The sequence below is a fragment of the Malaclemys terrapin genome, chromosome 10 (assembly GCF_027887155.1).
Source record: "Malaclemys terrapin pileata isolate rMalTer1 chromosome 10, rMalTer1.hap1, whole genome shotgun sequence".
NCBI classification, from domain to species: Eukaryota; Metazoa; Chordata; order Testudines; family Emydidae; genus Malaclemys; species Malaclemys terrapin.
The window spans coordinates 65,680,428-65,706,146 of NC_071514.1; the positions used below are offsets into that span (position 1 = coordinate 65,680,428).

The window sequence follows — 25,719 nt, forward strand, 5'->3', positions numbered from 1 at the left end:
GCTATTCTGCTCCCTCATGGGTCAGTCCAGGATCCATCGCAGATGCCTTCCTCCTCCTGTGGGGGGGCAGCCTGCTCTATTCTGCTTGTCCACAAGGTGTTCCTCAAGATCCACAGGGACTTGGGCCCAGAGTCATACTGATAGTGCCGGCGTGGCCGCGCCCCGCTGGTCCCGGATCTGATTACACAGGACCATGGCCGACTCCGGCACTCGAATCTAGAGTCACTCCACCTCATGGCCTGGATGCTCAGTGGCTAAACACCATGGAACTGTCCTGTTTGGATCATCTCAGACAAGTCCTCTTTGGTAGTAGAAAGCCCTCCACCAGGGCAACGTGCCTTGCCAAGTGGAAACTGTTCTCCATCTGGGCAGTCAGTCGCCGTTGCTCACCCCCATACTGTTCATACTGGACTACTTCCTTCACCTAAAACAACAAAACCTGTCCCTGTCATCAGTAAGGGTCCACTTAGTTGCCATCTCCGCCTTCTATCCGCGCACAGACGGCTTCTTGGTCTTCACAGATCCTCTAGTCAGTCATTTCCTCAAGGGCCTGGACAGGCTCTTCCTGCACACACATCAGCCTAGGACCTTAATCTAGTCCTCTCCAGACTTATGGGCCCTCCATTTGAACCACTGGTGACATGTTCCCTGCTCTATCTCTCGTACAAGGTTGCGTTCCTCGTGGCAATTACCTTGACTAGACAGGAACTTGGCTAGACGCACTCGCGTCCGAGGCCCCTTACACAGTTTTTCATAAGGACAAGGTCCAACTCAGACCTCACCCGTTCTTTCTCTCTAAGGTTATCTCCCAGTTTCACATGGGCCAGGACATCTTCCTCCCAGTGTTTTATCCCAAGCCACACTCCTCCGATACAGAGCGCTGGCTGCACTCACTGGATGTACGTAGGGCCCTTACCCTCTACATAAAGAGGACTAAGTTGTTCCGGAAGTCCGTCCAACTCTTTGTGGCCGTGGTGGATAGAATGAAAGGTCTCCCTGTCTCTTCTCAACGCATCTCGTTGTGGATCACATCCTGCATTCGGGAATATTACGGCCTGGCGAGGGTGCCCGCCCTGCCAATTACTGCCCACTCTACCAGGGCCCAGGCCTCCTCGGCGGTGTTCCTGGCGCAAGTCCTCACCCAGGAAATCTGTAGGGCGGCTATGTGGTCCTTTTGCATACGACGCACTTTGCAATTACACAATCGGCCAGGGACTATGTGGCCTTTGGACGTGCTGTGCTCCAATCAGTGCATGACTCTGACCCCACCTCCTGAGCTTTGGCTTGTGAGTCACCTGGTTGAAATGGACATGAATAATCACTCGAAGAAAAAACTGTTAGTCATTTTCTTAGCTGTTCTTGGAGATGCGTTGTTCATGTCCATTCCAATACCCACCCTCCTACCCCTTTGTTGGAGTAGCCAACAAGAAGGAACTGAGGAGTTGGAGGTTTGGCAGGGCCCTGTATTGGGCGCCATGAAGGTGCCATTCCAGGGGGCGCCCAGGCCGACCCTACAGACGCTGCTAAGGGAAAAATCTTCCGGTTGGAGTGCACGTGGTGAGCACACACCTGGTTGGAATGGACATGAACAACACATCTCCAAGAACAACAGTTACGAGAAAGTGAGTAACCGTTTTTTACTGCACAGGTGAGTAACCGCCTCTTCTTTGTTCCTGGAAGTATACACGTTTCCATTTAGCCATATTAAAACATGTATTGTTTGCTTCTGCCCAGTTTACCAAGTGGTCTAGATTGCTCTGTATCAGTGACCAATCCTCTTTGTTATTTACCACTCTTCCTGTTATTGTCATGATTTTAACATGTTTCATGCTGCATTTTTTTAACTAGTTTTCTTACCCTGGCTAAATGATATTTTTAAAACTTTCATAATGAGCGCTGGTTAGAACCTAAAGAAATCTCGGCACAGGACTGTGAAATCCCTTAAAACATTATTTTTACGTCTTTACCTTGAAATAGTATTAAATATTCAACAGTGTCATTTGATGACAAATGTGATTGATATACTTAACCAAGGTTTTATGCTGAATTCATAGCCTTTGTTTAGTCCTTGCTAATTATAGGTAACTTAGACTCAAAGTATTGTCAAACTGTTGCCAAACTCTTCCTTTTTTTTAAATTCACCAGAATGAGTGAGTTGAACTTAAGCAGCCTTAACATAGCATTTTGCTAGTGCAGGAGAATCATTTAGTTGGGGAGGAAAAATGGATGCTAATCTGTTTTCATTGTCTAAGCTTGGTGATGTTCAAAATGTGAAATGCACAAATAACACTGGATTTTTTAAAATTCAGTTTTAATAATTCAGGTGTTACATAGCTAAGATTTTGACTTCTTAAAGTCACTTAAACCAACATTTGAAACATATATTGAAAAACCTTATGTACACCTGCACACCTATACTTCATATTCCACGTTGCTTGGTTGTAACACCACTGTTGCTTGTGCATTTGTCTTCAAGGTTTACTAATTATGATAGTGTTTTAATGTCTGTCATAAAATTAATATTTAATCTAACTTTATAACTTTTGCATTTTAAAAATAAAAATGGTATTTCAAGGTGAACTGCCCAGTTTTTTATTTTTTTTTAAACCTTATAATATAGTAATATGTACTAAATACCTCCCATCTACTTTGGAGGAATTCAGCATGTATTAAAGAAATTTTAGGAAAGGTTATACAGGTCACTGTGAAAGTTTTCCATTCTGTTTCTGCTCTGAGCATTTCTGGCCTTTCCTTTCCATTCCCAATTGAAGATAGATTTCTTAACCACCCCTTCTAGCTGTTCTTGCTATCTTTGCACTCTGTCTTCTAGCCAGAAAGTTGAAATGTATAGTTTCTATTAACTGTTCTCAGTTACATTAACTGGCAAATGCTGTAGAAGTACCTGCACTAACCCCTTGCCCACAAGATAAAGACTTAAACTGTTTCCACTGTCCAAAAGTGTCAGGTGAACAGGTGTCCAAAAGTTGCTTGCAGCTTCAGGGTGACCTATATAGTACTCGGCCAATCTTTAATATGAAAACAGGGAGAGTCTTAGCATATCCTTCCATACATATTGTTTGAATAATGTATAATTCACTTAGGCATTATAGTGCAATGTGCTGTCCCAAAAGATAATTCCCGTATTTTTGGTTGTCACATAATTTTAATTTAAAAACTAAAATATTGAACCCAAATATTAACATGGCAGCTTTTCCTCAGAAATGGCGGATTTAAGTCTCATCTCCTGACATTTGGATAAAATAAATTCTAACAACACTTAAAAGTCAAGCTGTAAACTTTTTTTAATGGGGGGAAAAATCTGTTTGACAACTTGTGACCTTGTAGGCTAGGCTAAAATGCCACTTCTTAGATTGTAGAAGACAGTTGGCCTGTATTAGATGTCTCAAAACTGAGAACTCTCTCTGGCTCAACCCTCTCCTGCTAGTGTTCTGTACTCTAGTGAATGTCAAATATTTGGCTTGGTATTGCAGTATGTAAGTTGGCATCCAGCTGTGTTTTTGCTAAATACTGTACTTGCAGCACAGCTGTCTATTTTTCAGACATCTATTATCCTTTCACCATCCTCATGAAATATACAATATTTGTAAAATTTATCGAGAATGCTTGCCAGATTTGCTGGATGACCTAGCTTACTATTCTCTCCTGCTTCTATGAACCTATTTCTCTTCAGTTAACATGCTTTTAATCAAAGGTCAGCTTAAATATGAGCAAACTTCTTTTGCATGGACTCTCTGATCAGCATGAGGAATTGCATAAGAATTCCTTTTGGGGTTCGCTCACTTTGGATTGCAGATTTTTATGTTCATGCCTCAAAATATTTAACCTAGTATCTCTTAACATCCCTCGTATTGATGGATTAAAAATGGTGAAATGAGCAAGTATCCAGGAAAATGCGTACCAGTTGGATCAGAATCAAGTAATGAAGGGTAGAACTGTAGAATGGCAAATGCAAGAAGACTTGAAAGATGCGACATGACCATCCAACTGGATGCCAATGAAACAAGTTAATATGAATTCATCGTAATTAAATCATATTGGAAAAAAAAGATGATGCATTACATAATCAGTACAGTAAACTGTTTTAAGATCTGTTTGGAGCAGGGTTAAAGTGGCCAGGAAAAGGTTTCTTCTGTCTAGTGTGAGGTTAACAGATCATTACCAGATGCATATTGTGCACTCATCTCTCTACTCTTTTGCTTGACTCTGAATCCTTATACACCGCTACCTCGATATAATGCGACCCGATATAACACGAATTCAGATATAACACGGTAAAGCAGTGCTCCGGGGAGGGGGACTGCGCACTATGGTGGATCAAAGCAAGTTCAATATAACGCGGTTTCACCAATAATGTGGTAAGATTTTTTTTTTTGGCTCCCGAAGACAGTGTTATATCGAGCTAGAGGTGTACTCAAAGAACTGTTATGCCACTTGCAAAGGCTAGTAGCATAATTTCCCCCACTGTACTGAATCTCTTCCCCACGGGAGGGCAGGGATCCACATTCCTAAAACATTCTAGACTATTAGAATACTGGAGAAGATTGAACCTCTTGAAATGCGATGTAGTATAAACATAACTTCAGAGAACTTGCGCTTAAGTGATAAACTTTATTTACAGGATGATTGAGCTTTCTGTTATGAAAGCTCAGTGGGGCTGTCAGAAACCATATTGAATCAATTATGTTTCTTGGGGTCTTTAGATTATTGTAATTTACATCTTGAACACCTGGCCCACTCAAAGGTACAGTACTTAACTTGCAAACTAGAGAATAAAAAGCTCAGGATGTTTAATCTAGCAAAAAAGAGCATCACTTTATTATCTGACAGCTTCAAAAAGCATTCTGTAACCTATCTGTATAGGATGGAAAGCTAAAATTATTAAACTAATTTACACTTGGAATCAGAGTTTCTATCAGTAATGATCTGAGAAGATTGTTAATTTGTGGTTGAGGTTTAATTGAGACAAACTTTGTCTGTCTGGGCATGCTGTATTTTGCTGTTTCTAGTCACATGCCTCAAGGCCTACTTTGGAATTGGATTTGCAGTTGTAAATTGAGCTAGGCTGGCAGAAGCACTCCTATGCTAGTATAAACTGTGTCTACAGTAGAAGGGTTTGCTGGTATAGCTATGCCAGCAAAAGTTTTCTAGGGTAGAAACGGCCTTAAACAACCTTCAGGTTCAGGTTTATGGTCTAGAGCTGTTTGTCTAGTCTGCAAGACTTTCTTACCCCTCCTTTGGGACAGCAAGATCCAAACAGAGACAACATGATGGTGATGCATTATATAAACAGAGGGGTGCAAGATATTCCCCCTTATATCATGAACCAGTTTATTTTGTGAGAATGGTGCATTCTTCATTAAATCAACCCAATAGCTCTTTATTTCACCTGAGATTTTAATCTGCTGCTGCTGTTTTTAATGGACCCTTCTTTTGAATCTGTCATCATATTTGCTATATTATCTCTCTGTAAGCAACATTTTTAGTGGCTATCACTTTAGCTCACAATGAATGAAAAACAGGCTTTGGTGATGGCCCCCTGCCCCGATATGCTGTATTCCATAAGGACAGAGTTATAATTAGGCTGTACCTGTAGCTTTTACCAAAAAAATTCAGATTATCATTTAAGTTAGTTTATACATCTGCCAGTATTTTTCCCAATCTGCCTGACTCTCCCACAGAAACTAAGTTTTATACACATAAATAAGAGGACAAGGCTCTAATAACATTATTTAAAACAGTCATTCTGAAACTCTTGCAGGCTTGTGGTAGCTTTTGCTAATAAATCCAAGGAATGATCTGTTGCCACCTAGATGCTCTCAAAGTAGGTTTCAGTTTGTATTTAAGTTTCTTACATTTTGAGCAAAGTAATCCTCCCTTTTCAAGCTAGTGCAGGTACTCCTATGGCTCATCTTAGGAGAATTTCTATTTCTGAGAAGTAGAGCAGTTACTTAGAGTTTTGCTCATATATTTACCAATCACTACTCCATTGTAGGATCTTCTAGATCAAATTAGGCAGGTCTGTCTTATTGTTTTTTAGATAGAAGTCTTATCACCCAGCTCCTTGGGTTAACTGCTGGACAGTCACTAATAGCGGTATGCAGGTGGACAAATGCTTGCAGAGGTTACCTAACTTACAGTAAGTGGAGCGGTTTAGAGATGCTTTTGTCCATGTGGATACTATGACCCACCCTCCTTCCCCACTTGTAACTGAGTCTTCTACCTGGATGCCTATATTACTGAAGGAAATGAGTGGAGGTTGAGGATGCTCAGTGCTTCATGCCCACTCATGGTTAAAAGATTCTGGGCTCATGTATGTGAAGTGTACGCATTACAGTAAGATCCAAGTGGACATAATTATCTCAAACTCTAGTTACTCGAAGGCATGTGACTTTATCCATCCCATGGCACATCAATACATGGATTGAACCTGTTAAATTATGTGAAATGTCATAACTGTTGTGGTGATTCTTGTTTTATCTGCATTTTTAGGTAATATTCAGGTATCTTGGATTGATGATACATCAGCATTTGTGTCACTTAGCCAGCCAGAACAAGTACAAATAGGTAAGTGTTACTGGAATCACCTCATTGTAAGGTTTGCCTGTTGGCACAATAAACAGACATTGAAAGGGTTGCTACTGTCTCTTCTAAAATTCCTCAGTCCATAATTTCCTTCTAGCTGGAAAAAAGTAGGAATTTCATTTGCCACTATGTTTCTCTTAATAAGCCGCTGTAACTTTGTATCAACCATTTCTCTTTACGTATGAGTACCATTGACATAACAGCAGTACAAACAGGTATGGGAATTTTGTTGAGCTATTAGAGCCAGTTGAGTTAGACAGGGATTCAGAACTAATTTGTTCTCCTGCCCAGATTGCTTCCTGAGCATCATAAAAGAAGCCAGCGTAATGGGTAGGTTCCAAGGGGCAAAGAACTGTGGAGTCAAGCAGTATTACGCAGAGGATAACCAGGATGTTGTAGCCCCAATGCATGTGTTGGGTTTATAGGCTTCACTGCAACTAGTTGAGTAGTTCTTGTAGTAAAACATACTGAAACTCCATGTTTTCCCTATCCACATTGCTACCTGCATATTCTAGAACTGGAAGGGACCTTGAGAGGTCATCTAGTCCAGTCCCCTGCACTTGTGGCAGGACTAATTATCTAGACGATTCCTGACAGGTGTTTGTCTAACCTGCTCTTAAAAATCTCCAATGATGGAGATACCACAACCTCCCTAGACAATTTATTCCAGTGCTTAACCACCCTAACAGTTAGGAAGTTTTTCCTAATGTCCAACCTAAACCTCCCTTGCTGCAATTTAAGCCCATTGCTTCTTATCCTATCCTCAGAGGTTAAGAAGAACAATTTTTCTTCCTCCTTCTTGTAACAACCTTTTAGATACTTCAAAATTGCTATTTTGTCCCTTGTCGTATTTTCCAGACTAAACAAACCCAATTCCTTGGCTCCCAGTTTCTTTTCTCCTCCTCTTTCTCTCCTCTTCCTCACTAAGCCTACCAAATGGTAGTCTCTGTAGAGCAAAATTGTGAAGGTTTTCACTAGCTGTCTGTGTCCCCAGTTACCTTAAGGTGTGACATATCTGCTTAGATTTGTTTCATGATCTATCAAAGGCATCAGCAGTACAGAGTACCCTTCTGTCTTTATTGTAGAAGAGGACTAAATCATTTTAGGAAAGATGAAAATTAGTTTTTACTTAATTTGGGCTGCCAATGTTTGAACATTCATATGCTTAAAACATGATTCTGTCTCTGTTCTATCTCTACTTGAGTGCTTGTGTAAAGTCCACTTTCTAGCGTGAGCATCTTAAGTTTGCTTAGCTCTCGCTTATTGTACTAAATACTTAGTGAGCTTTGCCAAGCGGCTCACTATTGCTGACTTTCCTAATAAGCCAAAGTGTTGATTGGCTTATTTCCAAAACCAAGTTTTGCAAAGGCTTTTTCTCATCAGTAGCTTGTTCAAGAAAACATCAAATGATCTTAAAGCAAGAACACAAAGGCTGTGTACAGCTGAATAGGCAGAAATATGCCTAAATACTTCAGATGGCAAACTTCATTCACTTTAAATCAAATTCAGGTATTAAATCTAACTTTCTTTAATAGTAAAACTGTATTATGGTAGTTGGTTGAGATATTACAAACAGAATACTTTATTGTGTTATGCAATTTGTAGCACTGTTCTGAAATGCTATGTGACAGTCATAGCCTAATATCATGGGTTGTTTTCCCTTTTGACAGTCATTCAGGGAACTCACCAACTCACCTGTGGAGTAAATACATGGAGTCTAGTGAAAGAGATGAGGGGAGGTATCCGTGATCACAAATCTCCAAACAGCTGAGTTGTTGAATGCATTTTTCTCTGAGTAGTTATTGATTCTGACACAGAAAATAGAAAACAGACTCCTAATCCTATTGGACAGAATACTTTATATTAATGTTTAAACATTGTAACCTTACTTAATCCTCATGCCAATTTCATACTGATAAGTAGTCAATGACCTTCTTTAAAACACTGACCTCTAGACACACACACGGCCCCAATAGGGAAATTACTGCTCACTATGAGAAGTGGAATGAGAGCACTGTTTACTTACAAAAGTTTAAAAAAAAAAAAAAAATTCAGAAAATAAAGTGGCTAAATAAGTGGCTCATTCTTGAGTGAATTTAAAAAATTAACTGCATATACATATGCTTGCTTTGGGAATCAAAATACATTAATTTACACTTTATAGTTCACTGCTACCATATAGTAAACCTAAGTTAAGATGCACCTCAATTGGGTAGCTAATTCAAACTATCAAGTTTGTGACCCTGAGAAGGGTGTAAATCAGTGCTTCTCAAGCTGTGGCCCACCGGCTGTTTGCGGCCCAATCAGCACACAGATGCGGTCCATGTGACATCCGCAGGACCATATAGGCCGTATGTATATTGTGTGGATGCAGCCCACATAACACATGGAGAGCTGCATATGTGATCCACAATGGTAAATAGGTTGAGAACTACTGGTATAAATCACTTTAATTAGGCAGAATTATTTTGTCTAGTGCCTAAAGAGAGAGTGAGTGTGTGTGTGTGTGTGTGTGTGTGTTACTTTCATTCAAGTTCTTTGTGATTTTAGTTAACCAAGGTAATTGTAATCAGAAGTATAAAACCAGGGCCTGTCTATGTAGTCCCTCAAAAGTATTCTGCACTATAAGCTGGCATGGTTAGTGGTCAGATAACTGGTCCCTGTCATTAAAGGGTTTACGGTGTTAGACGTGACATATAGGGAATGATATTAGACAAGCAATAGTTCTAAAAACTTTAGCCATACCCAGTATAAGGCTGTAAGATTACTACTTTACTTGCCTAGTATTCCATTTTATTTATTGGCTTATTGATTTTTTTTTTTTTTTTTTTTCAGACGGTTAGGAACAAAACATTTCCCATGAAGACATTTGAAAACAAGTTTTCATTGAAAATGTTCTCAGTAAATCTCCTGGTTTTCATCAAAAAACTGACTAACTTGAGTTTTCAATTTTTTGATGTAAACCCCAAAAATGTCATTAATTGGACATGTCCTGTGGGCATTTTTTTGACAAACCATTTGTCAAAAGTTTCAAATGAGAAATTTTGACCAGCTGCAGATGTTTGATTTATATTTTGCTTTGCATCATAGTTTGTGCTACTTAAACTGTATTTACTGCAGAAAATAGCATCAGCATTAGCATGCTAATCAACTGGGCCTTGAAGAAGGCTGGATTGTATTTGGAGTCAAAGTGGTCATTTCAGGTGCAGTGAACAGAGCACACATCATAATGGTGAGAGGAGCTGATAGAGTAATGGGCTTAGTGTTGTGTGATGGGCAAAGAGACCATACGTGTAGGCAGGATCAGAGCTGAACAGGACATTGAATTTGAGTTGACGGGATTGAGCCATATCTCATGTAAGAAAACTCCAAGGAATGAAGGACCCTGGGAGGAGAGTAGTGCTTGCTGCTCTAGCTACAACTAATGTTAAATGATTTTAGCAGCTATGTTTTGAGTACAGTGTAGTGGTGAGATCCAGGTAGGCACCAGAGAAGGGTGGTGTGATAGTCCAGGTAGAGATTAACAGAGAATGGACATGTGTTTTTGCAATAGGGATGCAAAGGAGAAGGAGATTCTGAGATGTTAAAGGTTAGTTTTTAAAGTATAAAGTTCGTTGGATTTGATTTGGAAGGTAAGTTTAGGATTGGAAATAGGCATTACATTTTTACAAGGTAAGACCTAATGGGTCATTTTAACTTAAGGGTATGTCTGCACTGGATCTGAAGGTGTAATTTCTACCTTAGGTAGACCTACACAAGCTAGCTTCCATCTCCAGCATCATTTCCAGGATACTGACCGATTCTGAGGATAGTATTTTCTTTCATTATCCCTTAATAATGATCAAAAGAAGAATTTGTGAAAATGCTTTTACAAACTTGTTAAATGAAGTTCTGAAGTGGAATTTGACAGTTGACTTAACGAGCAAGTCCATGCCTGTGTCAGTCACTGTGCAGGTGGCAAGATGCAAAGATGCACCAAGATGCAAAATTCATTGAGTTTTACATGAGAACCCCTCAAGCAGGACCATATGCAGAAAGGCTATAATAATGTTGTAATCATTCATAACCACTGAAAATTTTACGTTGAACTAATGCTATCCAAAAGTTCAGAAGAGATGGGGGAGCAGCGGGAAATCTCAAAATTAATATAATCCTTGTATTTTAGTTTTTGTAGGTTGACTGTAAACAAATCTAAAAGACCTCTTTATGACTTCCTGTGACTGACTTTTGTGGGCTGCCTGCAAATCTGTATAGTTCATCAAGGTGGTTGGTTGGAAATGGGCAGGACTTTCAGTAAAGACAAGTTCTTCGTGTATGTCAGTGTGAAACATGCTGTAGGTGCACATGAGCCTCAAATGCATGAGACTGGATTTTTTTGGTTAGCAATGTCCATCGAAGCCACACGTGCCCTGTTCCACCTTGTGCTCCTATAGAAGGGCACAGAGGGCGTTCCTCTTACCACCCATTGCAGCAAGATGGAACCTAGCTGCTCTCTAACCTGCTAGATTTTACCTTAGGCTACATTTCTCCAGATTCTTCTGAGAAACTTTAGAACAATCTTTATTTTAATTTAGTTACCTTAGCCTGTTCAAGCACTTGTTGGACTGCAAGTTGCTAATCAGATTTCCCTGTAAATCCTCTCTGAACAGGGATTTAGAAATGGCAGACTTCAAATTCTCCTTCCTCATTCCTCTTCAGGGACTCTTCTCACAAGAGCCTATTGCAAATAGAATTGGCCTTATTGCTTTGTCTAGTAGCCACAGAGGAGGTCTCCCAGGAATACAGTGAAGAGGCTTCTACTGATATTTCTTCATAATGAATAAAAATAGGGGCCGGAGGGAATCTTTGTCCTTTCTTAGGTCTGAAGAGACTACACAAAGATGTATATTCTGTCTCAGGTTCAGGACGGTAATACTTGTGTCCATCATTCCAAAACCACGACTCATTCATGGCTCCTCATCCACCTGGCCCATAGGAAACACCAAAGCTTCACAGTGGGACCCAACCGCTATCAAAACAGGGTTCTGCCCTTGAGATGCTCAACAGCACTGAGTTTTCACCAACTAACGATAAATCTAATGAAACTGAATCCACACCTACTAATATCTAGACTGGCAGATCAGAGGCAGGTCCTGGGAGAAGACTGAAATGCCCCCAGATATCATGTCTTCTCCGTTTTTTCCTGTTTTAGGACTCTTGGTGATCTATGAGAAGTCTATCATCTGCAGTGATGTGAGATGGAGTCAGTTTTGGTTTTCTGATCTCCTGCAGATGTGCTGTCAGTTTCCCCTACACCTTCCCACCTGTCTAGACATACTATTGCAAAACTAGGGTCAAAATTAAATCCAGGCCCTCAGACATTTTACCTGACAGGCTGGACGAGCAAGACTGACCGGTTCAGATGATTTTTTTTTTTACAAAGTTGGAAAGCTTCCACCAGAGACTTACCCCTGAAAGTGGAAAAGATTTTTCCGAATAGGCAGCCTGAAACAAAGTGAGCACAGTGGAGACCCTGATGATAAAGATTCTGGACAACATACTGCTGCTGAAGAAAGCAGGCCTAGCCTTTGTACTCTTAAAGTCCAACTGGCAGTGTGCAATGTCCTGATACTGTCATAGTCTGTTTTTTCACATCCTGTGTTATCAAAATTCCTCAGGGGCCTTAGTGTCTGCCTTCTGATTAGAGACCAAAGTCTCATGTGGAATCTCAAGGTTGTCACCTTAGAGCTCATGTAGGTTCCCTTTGAACCCTTATCAGGATGCTCATTGTACCACCCCACATTCAACTGTCTGAATCATAGCTATCATATCAGCATGGAGAGTCAGTGAAATGCAGGCCCTTGTGGCTGAACTGCCATACATATCGTTCCAGAGGTACAAGGAAGTAACGAAACCTCACCCTAAGTCTCCGAATTCCCTTTGAACTGTTTTATTACCTTACCAGTTATCTTATTGAAGCCACATTCCTCACTGGGGGGGGGGGGGGGGGGGAGCTTCATATACTGGATATGTCCAGGGCCCTGCTTTATTACCTCAACAGAACCAAGCCTTTGAGATTCTCTCCCCGCCTCCTTATGGCCATATCTGGCACATCAAAAGGCAAAACCATCTCTTCATAGAGAATCTCAAAATGGTTCATACATTGTATTTTCACCTGCTATCAGTTGGCTGGGAAACCTCTCCTTCTGAATGTCAAGACACTCCACCAAGGCATACTTCAACACTTTCTGCCTCCTACAGAGTGAGCTGATCTTTTGAGGTCAGTAAGGTAGCCACGTGGAGCCAAACTACTGACCTTTGTTGAGCATTATGCACTTGATTTGGCTGTAATGGAAGATACTAGTTTGGAAGAGTGGTACTCCAGTCGGTTTGACTGATAAAACTTAGACTTCATACCCACCCTCCGGGAAGGGTACTTCTTGCCAGTGATCTAGAGTGAGATCCACACTGACAGGTACTTGAAAAAAGAATGGTTACTTTACCTCACAATAACTGTGCTTCTCTGAGATGTTGTAGTCAATGGGGGTCTCATAACTCACCTCGATCCCCACTTCTCAAAGTCCTCAGCTACATGGGCTTTGAATTGTGAGGAAACTAAGAGGATTGCGGCCACTCCATCCTTTATGCCCTGATATGGGAGCACAGAGTATATGCAGCCTGGATAGATGCTGCTGCTATAAATAAATAAATTTGGTCTTGCTGAAGCGCATGGGATCCACCCTGTCTAAAATATCTTAATGAAGCATCGTTACTGTAGAATAAATAGCTTTTTTTGTTCTGATTTAGAAATTTAATCAGGATTGAATATGGTAGTGTTGCCTTGACCTACAGTATACCATGAGACCGACAACACCATAAATGCTGGGTGGTTCAGGGTTTGAGACCTGAAAAACTTGCCAGTAAGAAATCTGAGGGTAAACTGCATGTGAAAGAATTCATAATACACACTTTTCTAGCACAATAGGTTCTGTTTTAACTGGGTTTTAGTCAAGGCAGAAAATCCTCATCCTTTTAAAATAACATTACCAAACACATACCGTATATACTCATTCATTAGCCCGTTCGTTTATAAGCCGACCCCCCCAAAATGGATAGGTAAAAATAGCAAAAAACTGTATGACCCTTTCATAAGCCGACCCTATATTTCAGAGGTTGGAAAACTTTGGCTCCCGGCCCGTCAGGGGCCAATGGGAGCTGCGGGAAGTGGCGTGTCATTGGTTGGGAACGGCGAACCACGGCCACGGGGAGCTGAGGGGCTCCATGCCTGCAGACGCTCCAGGTAAACAAAACTGCAAAGTATTATATCAGGGATCGGCAATGTTTGGCACACAGCCCGCCAGATTAAGCAACCTTATGGGCCAGGCTGGTTTGTTTACCTGCCGCGTCCACAGGTTCTGCCGATCGCGGCCCCTACAGGCTGTGGTTCGCCGCTCCAGGCCAATGGGGGCAGCGGGAAACGGCACAGGCCAAGGGATGTGCTGGCTGCTGCTTCCTGCCACCCCCATTGGCCTGGAGCGGTGAACTGCGGCCAGTGGGAGCTGCGATTGGCCAAACCTGCAGACACGGCAGGTAGACAAACCGGCCCGGCCTGCCAGGGCGCTTACCCTGGCGGCCCGTGTGCCAAAGGTTGCCAATCCTTGTATTAGATATTCAATGATTCCGTCGAGTTTAAAATCATCAAATTTTGGTGTAGACCCATTTATAAGCCGACCCCCGCTCTTTGATGCATCACTTTTTTTACCAAAAATATTTGGCTTATGAACAACTATATACGATAATATTTTAAAAGGTTTTAAGTCTCTTCCAGTTTTAATTTTGATACAGTGTGTATAATTAAAATGGGAGAAGGGATTTATAGTGTTTGCTTAGGTGCCTGTTAATCTGGAGAAATGTCATCAAGGTTGCCTGAAAGTACATTGCTTTCAGAATAAATGTTGAAGTGCTGCATATGTGAATAAAAGGTGGTGGTAGTCCATTTTCCTAAGCATGGTAGTAAATGAAGTTTTGGGTTTCCATATTTCTTCTAGTCTCCCTGCTGCATTTTTTCTTAACTGCCAGCTCTGTAAGCTCAACTTGGGATCTGAAAGTCAAGCTGGGTCCTCTTTCATTCACAGATCAAGAAAGATTCTGTAAGCAGAACATGACCATTTGAATGATGTGCCGCTGTTTGGAATCTGCTTATGTTCTCATAGATATATTGGCTCAACTGTGCTGATGGAAGTAAAATAAATGTAGCTTTTGAAGTGAGCAGAGTCTAGATCACACACAGACCCGGTCTGTTGAATAAGGTGCCACTTTCACATAAATTCATTTATGCAGTCAACTACCCACCATGTTGCAACTGTTACCACATAGATATAATTCAGTTTTCAAAAGTAATTCAGTGAAACTATGTAGTGGTTGGAGAGAGAACAAATTCTGACTTTCTCCTGTAGCAATTCCAGTTTAAACAGGTAGAAAATTCTCTTTGTGACTGGTAAGGAGTCATTGAAAACATCTGAAATTTGTGGATAAGTGGCTGCAACTTTATTCAACAGTGCACTAAGGCAAGATAACTCGGAGGATAATTTCTTAGGGCAGCATTACTGATAGTAAAGATAGAACAGGTACATGATCACCTTTGACCACAGGATCAAAGATAGAACAGGTCATCTTCAATGGCTTCCTCATGTAGGATCACTTCCAGAGCCTTTCAAAATTTCCAGATCATGACCAATCCACTTAACCAAAATCCATATGAGTAGTCCTATTCTACAGCCTGCCAGGTCAAGTCTTAGTGCCACTGAGCTCTGTAAAAGTGTTTGGGAATCCCTGCAGGTCTAATCCTACCTCCTGGATGGAGAGGGCAGAAACACAGTACTCAGTAGATATCAATGGTTTGCTGTCAAATTGGTAGGATGTCTAGTGGGATCGCACAGGGGTCTGCCCTGGGTCTGGAATTAGTCAATATTTTCATTAATGACTTGGATAATGGGGGAGGGGGATGTATGTTTATAAAATTTGAGGGTGACACCAAGCTGTGAGGGATTGTTAAAACTTTAGAGGACAGTTTTAGAATTCAAAATCTGAGCATTGTTCGGAAATCAACATGATGAAATTCAATAGACAAGTGCAAAGTACTGCACTTAGGAAGGAAAAATCAGATGGACTACTACAAAATGGGGAATAACTGGTAGGTGGTAGTACTACTGAAAATTGGGTTATAGTGGATCACAAATTGAATACAAGTTATCAGTGATAGGTCAAGTTTTTCTAAACCTTTTATGAGGAAGGGTTAAACTGGGTATGTTCAGTCTTGAGAAAAGAAGACTGTGATGGGACCTGATAAGCCTTCAGATATGTTAATGGCTTTTATAAACAGGACTTGATCTGTTGTTCTGTGTGTTGAAGGTAGGATAATTGGTTTAATCTGCAGCTAGGGAAGTTTAGGTTTGATATTGGGAAATACTTAACTATAAGGTTAGTTAAATGCTGGATTATGTTATGAAGGGAGGTTGTGGAATCCCCATCATAGGAGATTTTAAAGAACAGGTTGGACAAAGACCTGTCAGGGATGGTCTAGGTATACTTAGTCCTGCCTTAGTTCATAGGCTAGATTACCTCTTAAGATCCCCTCTAGCCCTACATTTCTGTGATTCTATGTAATGTCCAAGAGCCATACCAACACCCAACCCTACCCAAAATTTAGCCCAATTAGGTCCACACAGATCCTCTTAAAATATTAATATGAGCCATTCTCTGTTACTTGTAAATCATATTAGTGAAACAACCAACAGAACACACAGTAGGGAAGGGAGGAGAGATTTAACATGATTCAGGAGAAGCAGGAAGCTTCCTCTTTGCAGAGCTCTGTAATGCATGTGACTACCAATTTGGTGCCTGTGACAGGAATTGTCAAATGCCCTCTCCCTCCCTCTCCCCCCACCCCAGCCAACAGGCTGCCTTCATTGCTGTCAACCCCCCAGCAGTGTCTTAAAGATATGTAAGTAATTCAATTGAATTACATGCATTCTTTGAGTATTTCAAACTTGGACAGCAGAGAGAGGCTCCCCAACTAATTGTGTGCGTGCAAATTCTGCACAATAGTTTGAAAACTAATTTGTGTACTCTCATTTGCTTTTAAAAGCTGTAAAGCATAACCCCAAAGAGTGTAGATTGTTTGTAATAAGTTTACAATTTCAAAGAGCAGTAATACACATGCACTTAAAGTTAATTACTTGTGTATCCGTCACATACAAAATGCACCGATTAAAAACTCCTTTCTGCTAGATTTGATAGTGGCTTTATAAACTACAGGTATTCTGATAAAAATTCCAGTCTCTTAATGTTAGATGCTGCCAGTAGGTACCATTAAGTCAAGATATTCAGAATATAGCTAAGGGGAACAAAGTACGGTTTACTGTTACACCAGTTGTGTGTTAGAGAGAAGTTGGGTGAGATCTTTTATTGGACCAACTTGTGTTGTTGACAGAGACAAACTTTCGAGCTTACACGGTACTCTTCAGATCATGAAGAGCTCTATGTAAGCTCGAAGCTTATCTCTGTCACAAACTCAGGTTGGTCCAATAAAAGATATTTCCTCACCCAACTTGTCTCTAATATCCTGGGACCAACATGGCTACAAAAACACTGCTTGTATGTATATATAAACTTTAAGTATGTTCTGCAGCAGAATGCAAAGGTTTGAGATAAAATGTGGACATTGCAAATGGAATTCGTAACTGACCTATACTCTGTAGACAGTTTTTGATTTTTTTTTTTTTTTTTTTTTTTTTTTTTTTTTTTTTTTATTTCAAAGTGTGTAAATTGGAGACTGAGTTACTTGGCATCGTAGTGTTACCACATGAGAGTTAGATAGCAATCACTATAACACAATGAAAACTTTCTAACTTGTGTAACTTTACCTTTAGTAGCTTATTTTTTCTATAAAAAGTTATAGAAATATATCACATTACTACATTTTGCTCAAGTCAGTTTTCATGTGCTTGGATTACTTGTATGTGAAAAGGTAACACAGAATACTATCTTATTTTCTATTTTATAAAGCCAATGCACATGCTTAATTAAAAGAATATAGTGCTAGATGAATGTGTGTGCTTTGTCCTCTCCGTTTTGAAATAGAGCAGAACAGTGTTCACCAGAAAGTTAATGTTATTAATCACTTAAAAGAAAACCGAATAAGCCCCAGCTCTGTCTTCAAATAGATGAAATGCATAAATGCTAGATCTATAGAAAATTTCATGCATGCAATTGAGAACTGTGTTTAGCATAGCATAAGTGGAAGTCTTTTCAGAATACTTGGCAGGAGTTAAATTCTTGCGCCACCTTCTGAAGTCAAAAGTGGGCATAAAATGTACTTTGACCAACAATCTCAACCCCTATACAGGGATCAGGGAACTGGATATCTAGCAATCTCTTTTCTAGTGCCACTCCTGCTTTCTTCCTCCCCTAACCCATAGATTCTTCTAAATAGCTAATTGTTTCTATAACACTCAGCTTGGCAGCAAAAGTCAGTCATTCAAAATACATAAGAGTTCCATGTTTTAATTTTTTGTACTGTCCAAAGGCTGTGTTTAACATCCAGTAAGAACTAGTGACCCCTTGTGTTGCGCATCTAAAGGTCTTTTTGGTTCTCCCATACCTGCACTGCCATGTGCCAGCCTCTTCAACATCTGCAACGTTAGATCAATTTCTTTTCTCAGGATAATAGTTCTTGTCCTCCATGCAATCTCTACCATTGCTTTCAAATACCTTAAATAAGGCAAAGTTTAATTGGCATAATAGAAAATGTATGAATATCTTAATAAAAACATAACCAAGCAAAAATTGTGAAATTTATGGGTAGCATCCAATAGATTATTCTTGTATACAAGATATGTGCTGAACATACCAACCATATTTTGAGACCCGTTTTCAGCTCCTAAACAGACATGATCCTGTACAGGTATAGTCATAATCAGACTGAGAAAGAAAGGTAATATTAGTGGCTGGAGGGGAACTGCATGTGTTAGAGAGGATCGAAAGAGGAGTTTGCAATATAATCATGATGGGAGATGATATAAGGGCTTGTCTATGTAGTGCAGCAATGCACACTGCGGGGATGGGATTTCTAAAGCGCACTGTGTAGACAAACTTAGATCATCATTCATGAACTGGTCTATGTTGGCCTTGCTTGTGTACACTAAAAGTTTCCTGGTGCACTTTAACTTAGATTTGGAGAGGCCTGTATGAAAAGATTTACTTCTCTCACAAGCACTGTTCAAAACAATATGAAGGAGGGGGATTGGCTCTCTGCCATACCAGTCATAAGAGCCCCAAGTCCCTTTTTGTTTCTACTCCTTTAAATCCTTTACCAATCCATTTTATCTGATCACCATATCCCTTCCCTGTGCTGGACATCTGCCCCACACCTATGTAATGAGTTGATATCATAGCCTAACCCCTGTTTCATGTCTTTCCAAACTATGCCCCCAACTTGCTGTGGGGAAGATGAATAAGCCTCACCTTGGCCAGTCTGTGGTGAGGGAAAAAATTCCTTCACAGCCGCCTGTGAAAGGAGCGATTAGCATAATGCCAACAGTAGGTTATGACAAAGCCTGGTATTAAACTACCCACATGGGCTTTTCCTGCACTGGCGTGGACCTAAATAATCCCTTCTCTTCCAGTGACTGGAAGGAGGGATGGGGCAGTGTCTCCATGCTGACCTAGTCTGAAGCTGCTGCAACAAGTCACTCTCTGGCTATCTAGCCTTTAAAGTGGCCACACACCTTTTCCTACAAGCCAAACAATGCCCCCCACCTCCTATGTGAGGTGAGGTCATTCTGCTTATGTGCCTATAGCAAAAATTAATTTTTGTTCTTGGTAGTTGAACAGTTGCGTAGAGCTCAGTTTGTGACTTGTGGGTAGATGTGAAATTTGACGTATCTTGTCTGATCTGTTTTTTCAGTCGTGTAACTTATCTGATGATAGCAAAAGGCTTAATTCTACGCTAGCAACTCAGACTACATGAGTGATGCCAGTCAGCATTAACATGATGGAAGAGAAACATCTTGATAAGGGAGCAGATTTTGGTTTCCCACTTACAAGGGGCTATGAATAGCTAGCAATTTAATTTTAAAGGACCCTTTCACATCCTTATGTTAAAAAGTATTTTCTGTAGTGCTATAAGTGTAACATGAGCTTAAAAAGTAGTAATTGATTATAACTGATAAACACCTTTGTCTTATAAACTCTGAAGAATTTGATTTAGTATTTGGACCTTTGGCTCAGACCATTTTTCATGTATGTAGAAAGTGCTATGCTACTTGTATGCAGGTTAGATTTTTTTTGTGTCCTACATGGGGTAGCTTTTTATGGTTGTCTGATATTTTAAAAATATAAATTAGTTTTAATGAAACTACCTATTTGAGCGTTGTTGAAAAGCCTATTGGTTTCACTTAATTCACTTTCAGACCTCTCAATTTACAGTGCTCACTTTTAGTATCTGATACCTCTAAATCATCCAAATGAGGCACATAATCTTCTTAATCTAAAATAACCAGAATAAAAGTATAGGTATTTCAAATTATGGAAAAGTGTGTTCCTTATGACCTGGCACTTTCTTCACTACTGAGGCATCTAATAAATCCAATAACATGCCGTGTAATTAGTGATGGAGTTCAAATATGGCATTCAAGTTTATTTAACAAAACTCCCCAAGCAAAAATAAACTAGCTGTAAGTCTTGAACATCCATATTTTGAGGGAAAACATCTACTAAAGAAAAGAGTCCCGCATGCTAATAAGTCCATCTTATTTTTCATCAGTTTTGTATGGAGTACATTTTAAATAACTAAGCATAAATGTTGATGAAACACTGTTGGAGGCTCCACTATGTAAATCATAACACTAACTTCTCCAACATTCTGGCTAGTACACAGTGTTCTGGAGCATATAAAAAATAATGCGTGCCAAGTTTGTCGACAGCCAACATCTGAGTTGTAACATTTCTCAGATCTTCATTGACTACATAAGTGTTAAGCCTAGTTTCTATGGATTCTTGTCTGCTTTTGGAATTTTTAAAGAATTTTGTCTTCTACCCTGAAAACTTAAAGGTGTTTTGTTTTGTTTCAACTCCCATCAAAATAGTCAGTTAATTTCGAAACTAAATGTCCCTAGCATTAGTAAAATAACTTCACAAGGAGGATCCGCCCTGGAAGGTGTTTTAATTTGGCTCTTTGGGAAAAGTCTGGGGAAAACTTTTTTGCTGTTGGAATACCAAGATAGGGTTTGGCTCAAATATGAGGATGGAGTGGTTGAAAACCATTCTCACTCATTTTTAGGGCCCAGCTCTTTTCTGATCTAGTGTGTTTGGCTGCCTCTCTCTCTCTCTCTCTGTGTGTGTGTGTGTGTGTGTGTGTGTGTGTGTGTATATATATATATATAGAGAGAGAGAGAGAGAGCGCTGAGATATTATTATGTTTAACTCTTGCATTCCCTTTTCCTTGGACCTCAGCTTAACTCTGTGCTGAAGCACAGGCCAGAATTCTGTCTTTTTAGAATTGTCCAGAAAGCATTACACAATTAAACCTCAGGGCTTCTGTATGTAAACTCTGAATGCAACTCTAAAATAACAGTTCCTATAGTAAACAAAACTTTAATACACACACAGATGCTTTTTTTTTTTTTTTTTTGAATATTTGTAAGTTATCGGTCCTTATACAAACTTCTCCTCTTTGTTACTGTTACATACATTTTAAATGCAAAGTTTCAACATAACACCTACAGTTCTGTACTTTAGCACACACATTTCCCTCTGATTTTCTTAGAGATGATTTCTCCCTTTCTGTAGTGTGGTCATATGTAGTGTGTCACCCGGATTCTTCAGAGCTTGAGAAGAATGGCAGCATCTCTGTTCTTCTCCAAACACTTCAGAGTCTTGTTAGCAAGCAACTCTGAGGATCCTTACAGCTAGCAGCATTCCAGTCTTGGGTTAATAGTTGACTGGACTCAGATGCTGATGAAACAAATCTGTAGCCTGTATCTAAACTGGCAAAGATCAGCATATAAAAATAGTTATTCCCTAGATTTCTATAAGGCTATCACTCTGGAGGGCTGTATCTTAGCCCCATAAGATGAGTTAAGCTAGTTAAGAATATCATAGTGTTATAGAAATGTAGGGCTGGAAGGCACCTTCAGAGGTCCTCAAGTCCAGCCTGCTGTACAGAGACCAAGTAAATCTAGACCATTCCTGAGAGGTGTTTCTCCAACTTTGTTCTTAAAAACCTCCACAAACTGCCTTGGAAGCTTTTTCCACAGTTTAACTACCCTTTCTTCATAGGTCAGATTTTCTAAACATTTTTATAATTTTAGCTGCTCTCATCTGGAGTGTCTCTAATTTGTGCACACCTTTCCTAAAGCGTGGCATCTAGAATTGGATGCAGTATTCCAGCTCAGGCCTCACGAGTACCAACCAAGTAGCATGGGACAATTATCTCCCATTTCTTACATACTACACTCCTGTTAATACACCTCTGAATATTAGCCTTTTTTGCAACTGCATCACATTGTTGACTCACATTTAATTTGTGATCCACTCTAACCCCAGCTCTTTTTCAGATCCTACCAAGCCAGTTATTCTCCATTTTGTAGTTGCACATTTGATTTTTTCCTTCCTAAGTGTAGTACAAATTTCATGTTGATTTTTAGATCAGTTCTGCAATTTATCGACATCGTTTTAAATTCTAATTCTGTTCTCCAAAGTGCTTGGTACCCCTACCAGCTTGGTATCGTCAGAGATTTTATAAGTGTGCTCTGCACTCCATTATCCAAATCATTTAAGAAAATATTGAATAGTTTCGGACCCACGACTGACCCCTGCAGGATCCTACTAGATACACCCTCCCAGTTTGACAGAGAAAAGGTGATAACTACTCTGAGTACAGTCTTTCAACTCACTAAGATCTTCCCTCTTATCTTTAACTGGAACAAAATCCCAGTTACAAGCAGTTGGCTAACAGCTAAATGTAACTTCCACAGACTATGTAGCTTCAAGGGATAAAAATGCTCCCCTTCCAACTCGTCCTTTTTCTGTAGTGCACTGCAGTGGATCAAATGTTATCCTAATGGAGGGCTTCCCTAATAAGCTGAAATAGCATTCACCTGTGTCCAGAGTGTTGCAGGAATTGGCACCCAGCCCTTACAGCAAATACCACTCTTGGTCCTGTGTCTGTCAGCTGCTGAGTCCCGGGGCAGTCTTTATCTCCTATGTTTATTACCTTGCCCCTGAGCACTGATTGGCTCAGGTCTCAGTGAATGAGTGGGGGACCTGCAAGACTGCTTGCCCTTAATTAAAACTTCTTACATAGCTTCAGAAACAGCTGCTGTGCATATCTCATAGTTGCCACACTCTAGTTCTGGATATTTCTGGGCCCTTGTAGCTGAGTTGCCAGGCCCTGCATATTTGCAGGGACTGAGTATTCAAACAAAAATCCTTGTTTCTCCCCACTGCTTCTCTCCCTTTCTTTGTGCAAGAAAGTCAGATACTGCAGTATAAAGTCTGTGGGTTCTATTTGCATGCCTTTTTTAGTTATGCTCACTGAAACCAAGTGAAAGGATACCATGTAGAGGAGGTGGAGAGAGCAAGCAGTGCCTGCAGAATGTTCAGAAGGATCCTATCTTTTTCTTTATCTATTTTCATTTCAAATAAGGCTCATTTTAATTCCTTTGTTCATGAATTACTTGGTAATAAAGGTCTCTTGCTATGCTGGTGATTTAGTGAGCTTCATTTTTTAAATAATTAACCACATAGAAATAAACCTGTACAGTAACTCCTCACTTAATGTTGTAGTTATGTTCCTGAAAAATGCGACTTTATGCGAAACTATGTTAAGGGAATCCAATTTCCCCATAAGAGTTCATGTAAATGGGGGGGGTAGGTTCCAGGGAATTTTTTTTGCCAGACAAGACATACATATACAGTACAAGTTTTAAACAATTTTAAACAAAGTTTAATATTGTACACAGTAATGAATGATTGTGAGGGAGTAAACACAATAAATGTAGGGCAGTAGCTGCAAACACTTCAAAAATTGAACATTGTGATGAGCCCACGCTATCCAGCTGGAGTGTACCACTCTCTCCTCCTGACAGCACATGCATGGCTGCGCAGGTGCTGACTTTCCAAAGTGCTGGGGGGTGCATGCATGCATGAGAAAGAGACATGCATTGCCCCTTTAAGTATGCTGACACCATTTCAAGTACATTGCCCTTTTAAGCAGATCAACCAGTTCAGACAGGAAGCAACAGCTTCCAGCAGGTGCCTTACTTTCTGTCCTTGAGCCCTGTTCCCCTCCTCCACTTTGTGGAGAAGGGGTACAGAGTGGGGAGGGGGACAGGAGCAGGGGGACATCTGGATATCAGTACCCCTCTCCCTCCCTCCCCCAGCAAGCAGGAAGCAGCTCCAAGGCAGAGGGCAGTGCAGGAGCAGCACAGCGGGGAGGGACAGCTGAACTGCTTCTGGGCAGCTGCCGAGCCACATACCTTACAGGGATTTAGGGGAGCTGATGGGGGGGGGGGGGGAGGCTATTGGCCCCCCTGGTTCTAATCCCCACAAGGAGGGGAAGCTCTTCCAGAGAATCCTGCAAACAGTGGACAAAGCAGGCAGCAGCCAAACGATGTTATAAAGGAGCATTGCACAACTTTAAACAAGCTTGTTCCCTAATAGATCAGCAACATAACAACGAAACAACATTAACTGGGACAACGTTAAGCAAGGAGTTACTGTAGTCCTGTTCCTTAACCTGAGTGTATCTAAAAATGCTTCTAAATCTTCTGTGCTCAAGAGAAGAATAACCTTGGAAAGTCACCAACCAGAATACACTTTGCAATTCAACACTGGTTGAGGTTGACACTTAATTCGGAAGAGCTGTCTGACTGGTTCAGATCTTGCATTAGAGTACATATGCAGCAGGAACTCTGGATATATAGAAGATTGGGCATAAATTCCTCTTGACAATTGGGAGTTGAATTAAATGATATAGCATGTTAAGATATTTCTGTATTTGTAAGATGGCCTGATTTGGCTTATGTCTTAGATATGTGTCAGCATTCTTTAATGACTTTTCAGACATACATGCTTCCTATTTAGTGATGCACATAGAAGTGTGAAGAGACTTATAGGTGTTTACGCATTTTGTGACTCTACTATAAAGTGTCAATTATTTCCAGATGAAATCTTCTTAATTAAAATTATTAAATAAAATTCACAGCTTCAAATCCAGGTAAATCCCTTATTGCTGTCTTTGATGGATGGTTAAACTATTTTAACCTTTAATTGTTATACTATGCTAAAATAAGGTTACAGTACTAAACTCTTTCAAAATCTTAAAATGATTTCACTGTAGACCAGGCTTGAAGTACACACTGATAGACTGAGCACCAGTAAATCAGACATGTTTCTTGTAATTTTTTTCTATTCCATCCGTGTCATTTTATTCAGTTTTGAACTATAGATGTTAAAACAAAATTTGAAGTCCACTGTTTTGAAGTATTAGTCTCTGTAGCTCCATCTTCTTAAAGGAGAGTATTTTGAAGTCATAATGTTCTGATTGCTTGGAATTTTATTTTCAAGATTTTTTTTTTATGCTGTTATGTCGAGCTATATATCTCATCCTCTTTCAGCTTTCATAACTTCAGGTTATAGATATGTGGTCCCCTCTGGCCATAGACAATGTGCTACAGGGTGTATTTTTGTCTGCTGTTTTTTTCTATGTAGCAGTTGGAGAGACTTCAGTCACCTTGAATTATTAGAGGTTAGGGTAGGAGTCAGGAACCTATAGGTCTAATACAGTCTATGCAACTGACTTGCTCTGTGGTGTTGAGTAACTGTCTTGGTATTCCCACTTTATAGGTGGGAGAAAACATCTTCATTTCAGATGTAGAGAGGATCAGTGCTATTGGTGGAGTTGACTTAATCTTAAAATGTTACCTAATCTGCTTGTTCATGCTATACATTGCTTGCATTCCCTAGCCAAAGGACTCAAGTCTCTTTACAAATTGGTTTTGTGACTAGTATTTTCTGTCTGAATTTGAAGTTTTTTGCTAGCTCTGAATTGGTGACTAGAACTAGGTGTTTGTT

The 25,719-nt window shown here is 40.2% G+C and overlaps 1 protein-coding gene across 2 annotated transcripts in view; it reads left to right on the plus strand.

Annotated features, from left to right (window-relative positions):
* The window catches only part of PARN (poly(A)-specific ribonuclease), a 151,163-nt gene that overhangs the window by 54,604 nt on the left and 70,840 nt on the right, over positions 1-25,719 (plus strand). For both annotated transcript variants that reach the window (XM_054041870.1, XM_054041871.1), the window contains exon 21: positions 6,511-6,585. In XM_054041870.1, the coding sequence (XP_053897845.1) occupies positions 6,511-6,585 (75 nt within the window). The remainder of the gene's footprint in view (positions 1-6,510; positions 6,586-25,719) is intronic.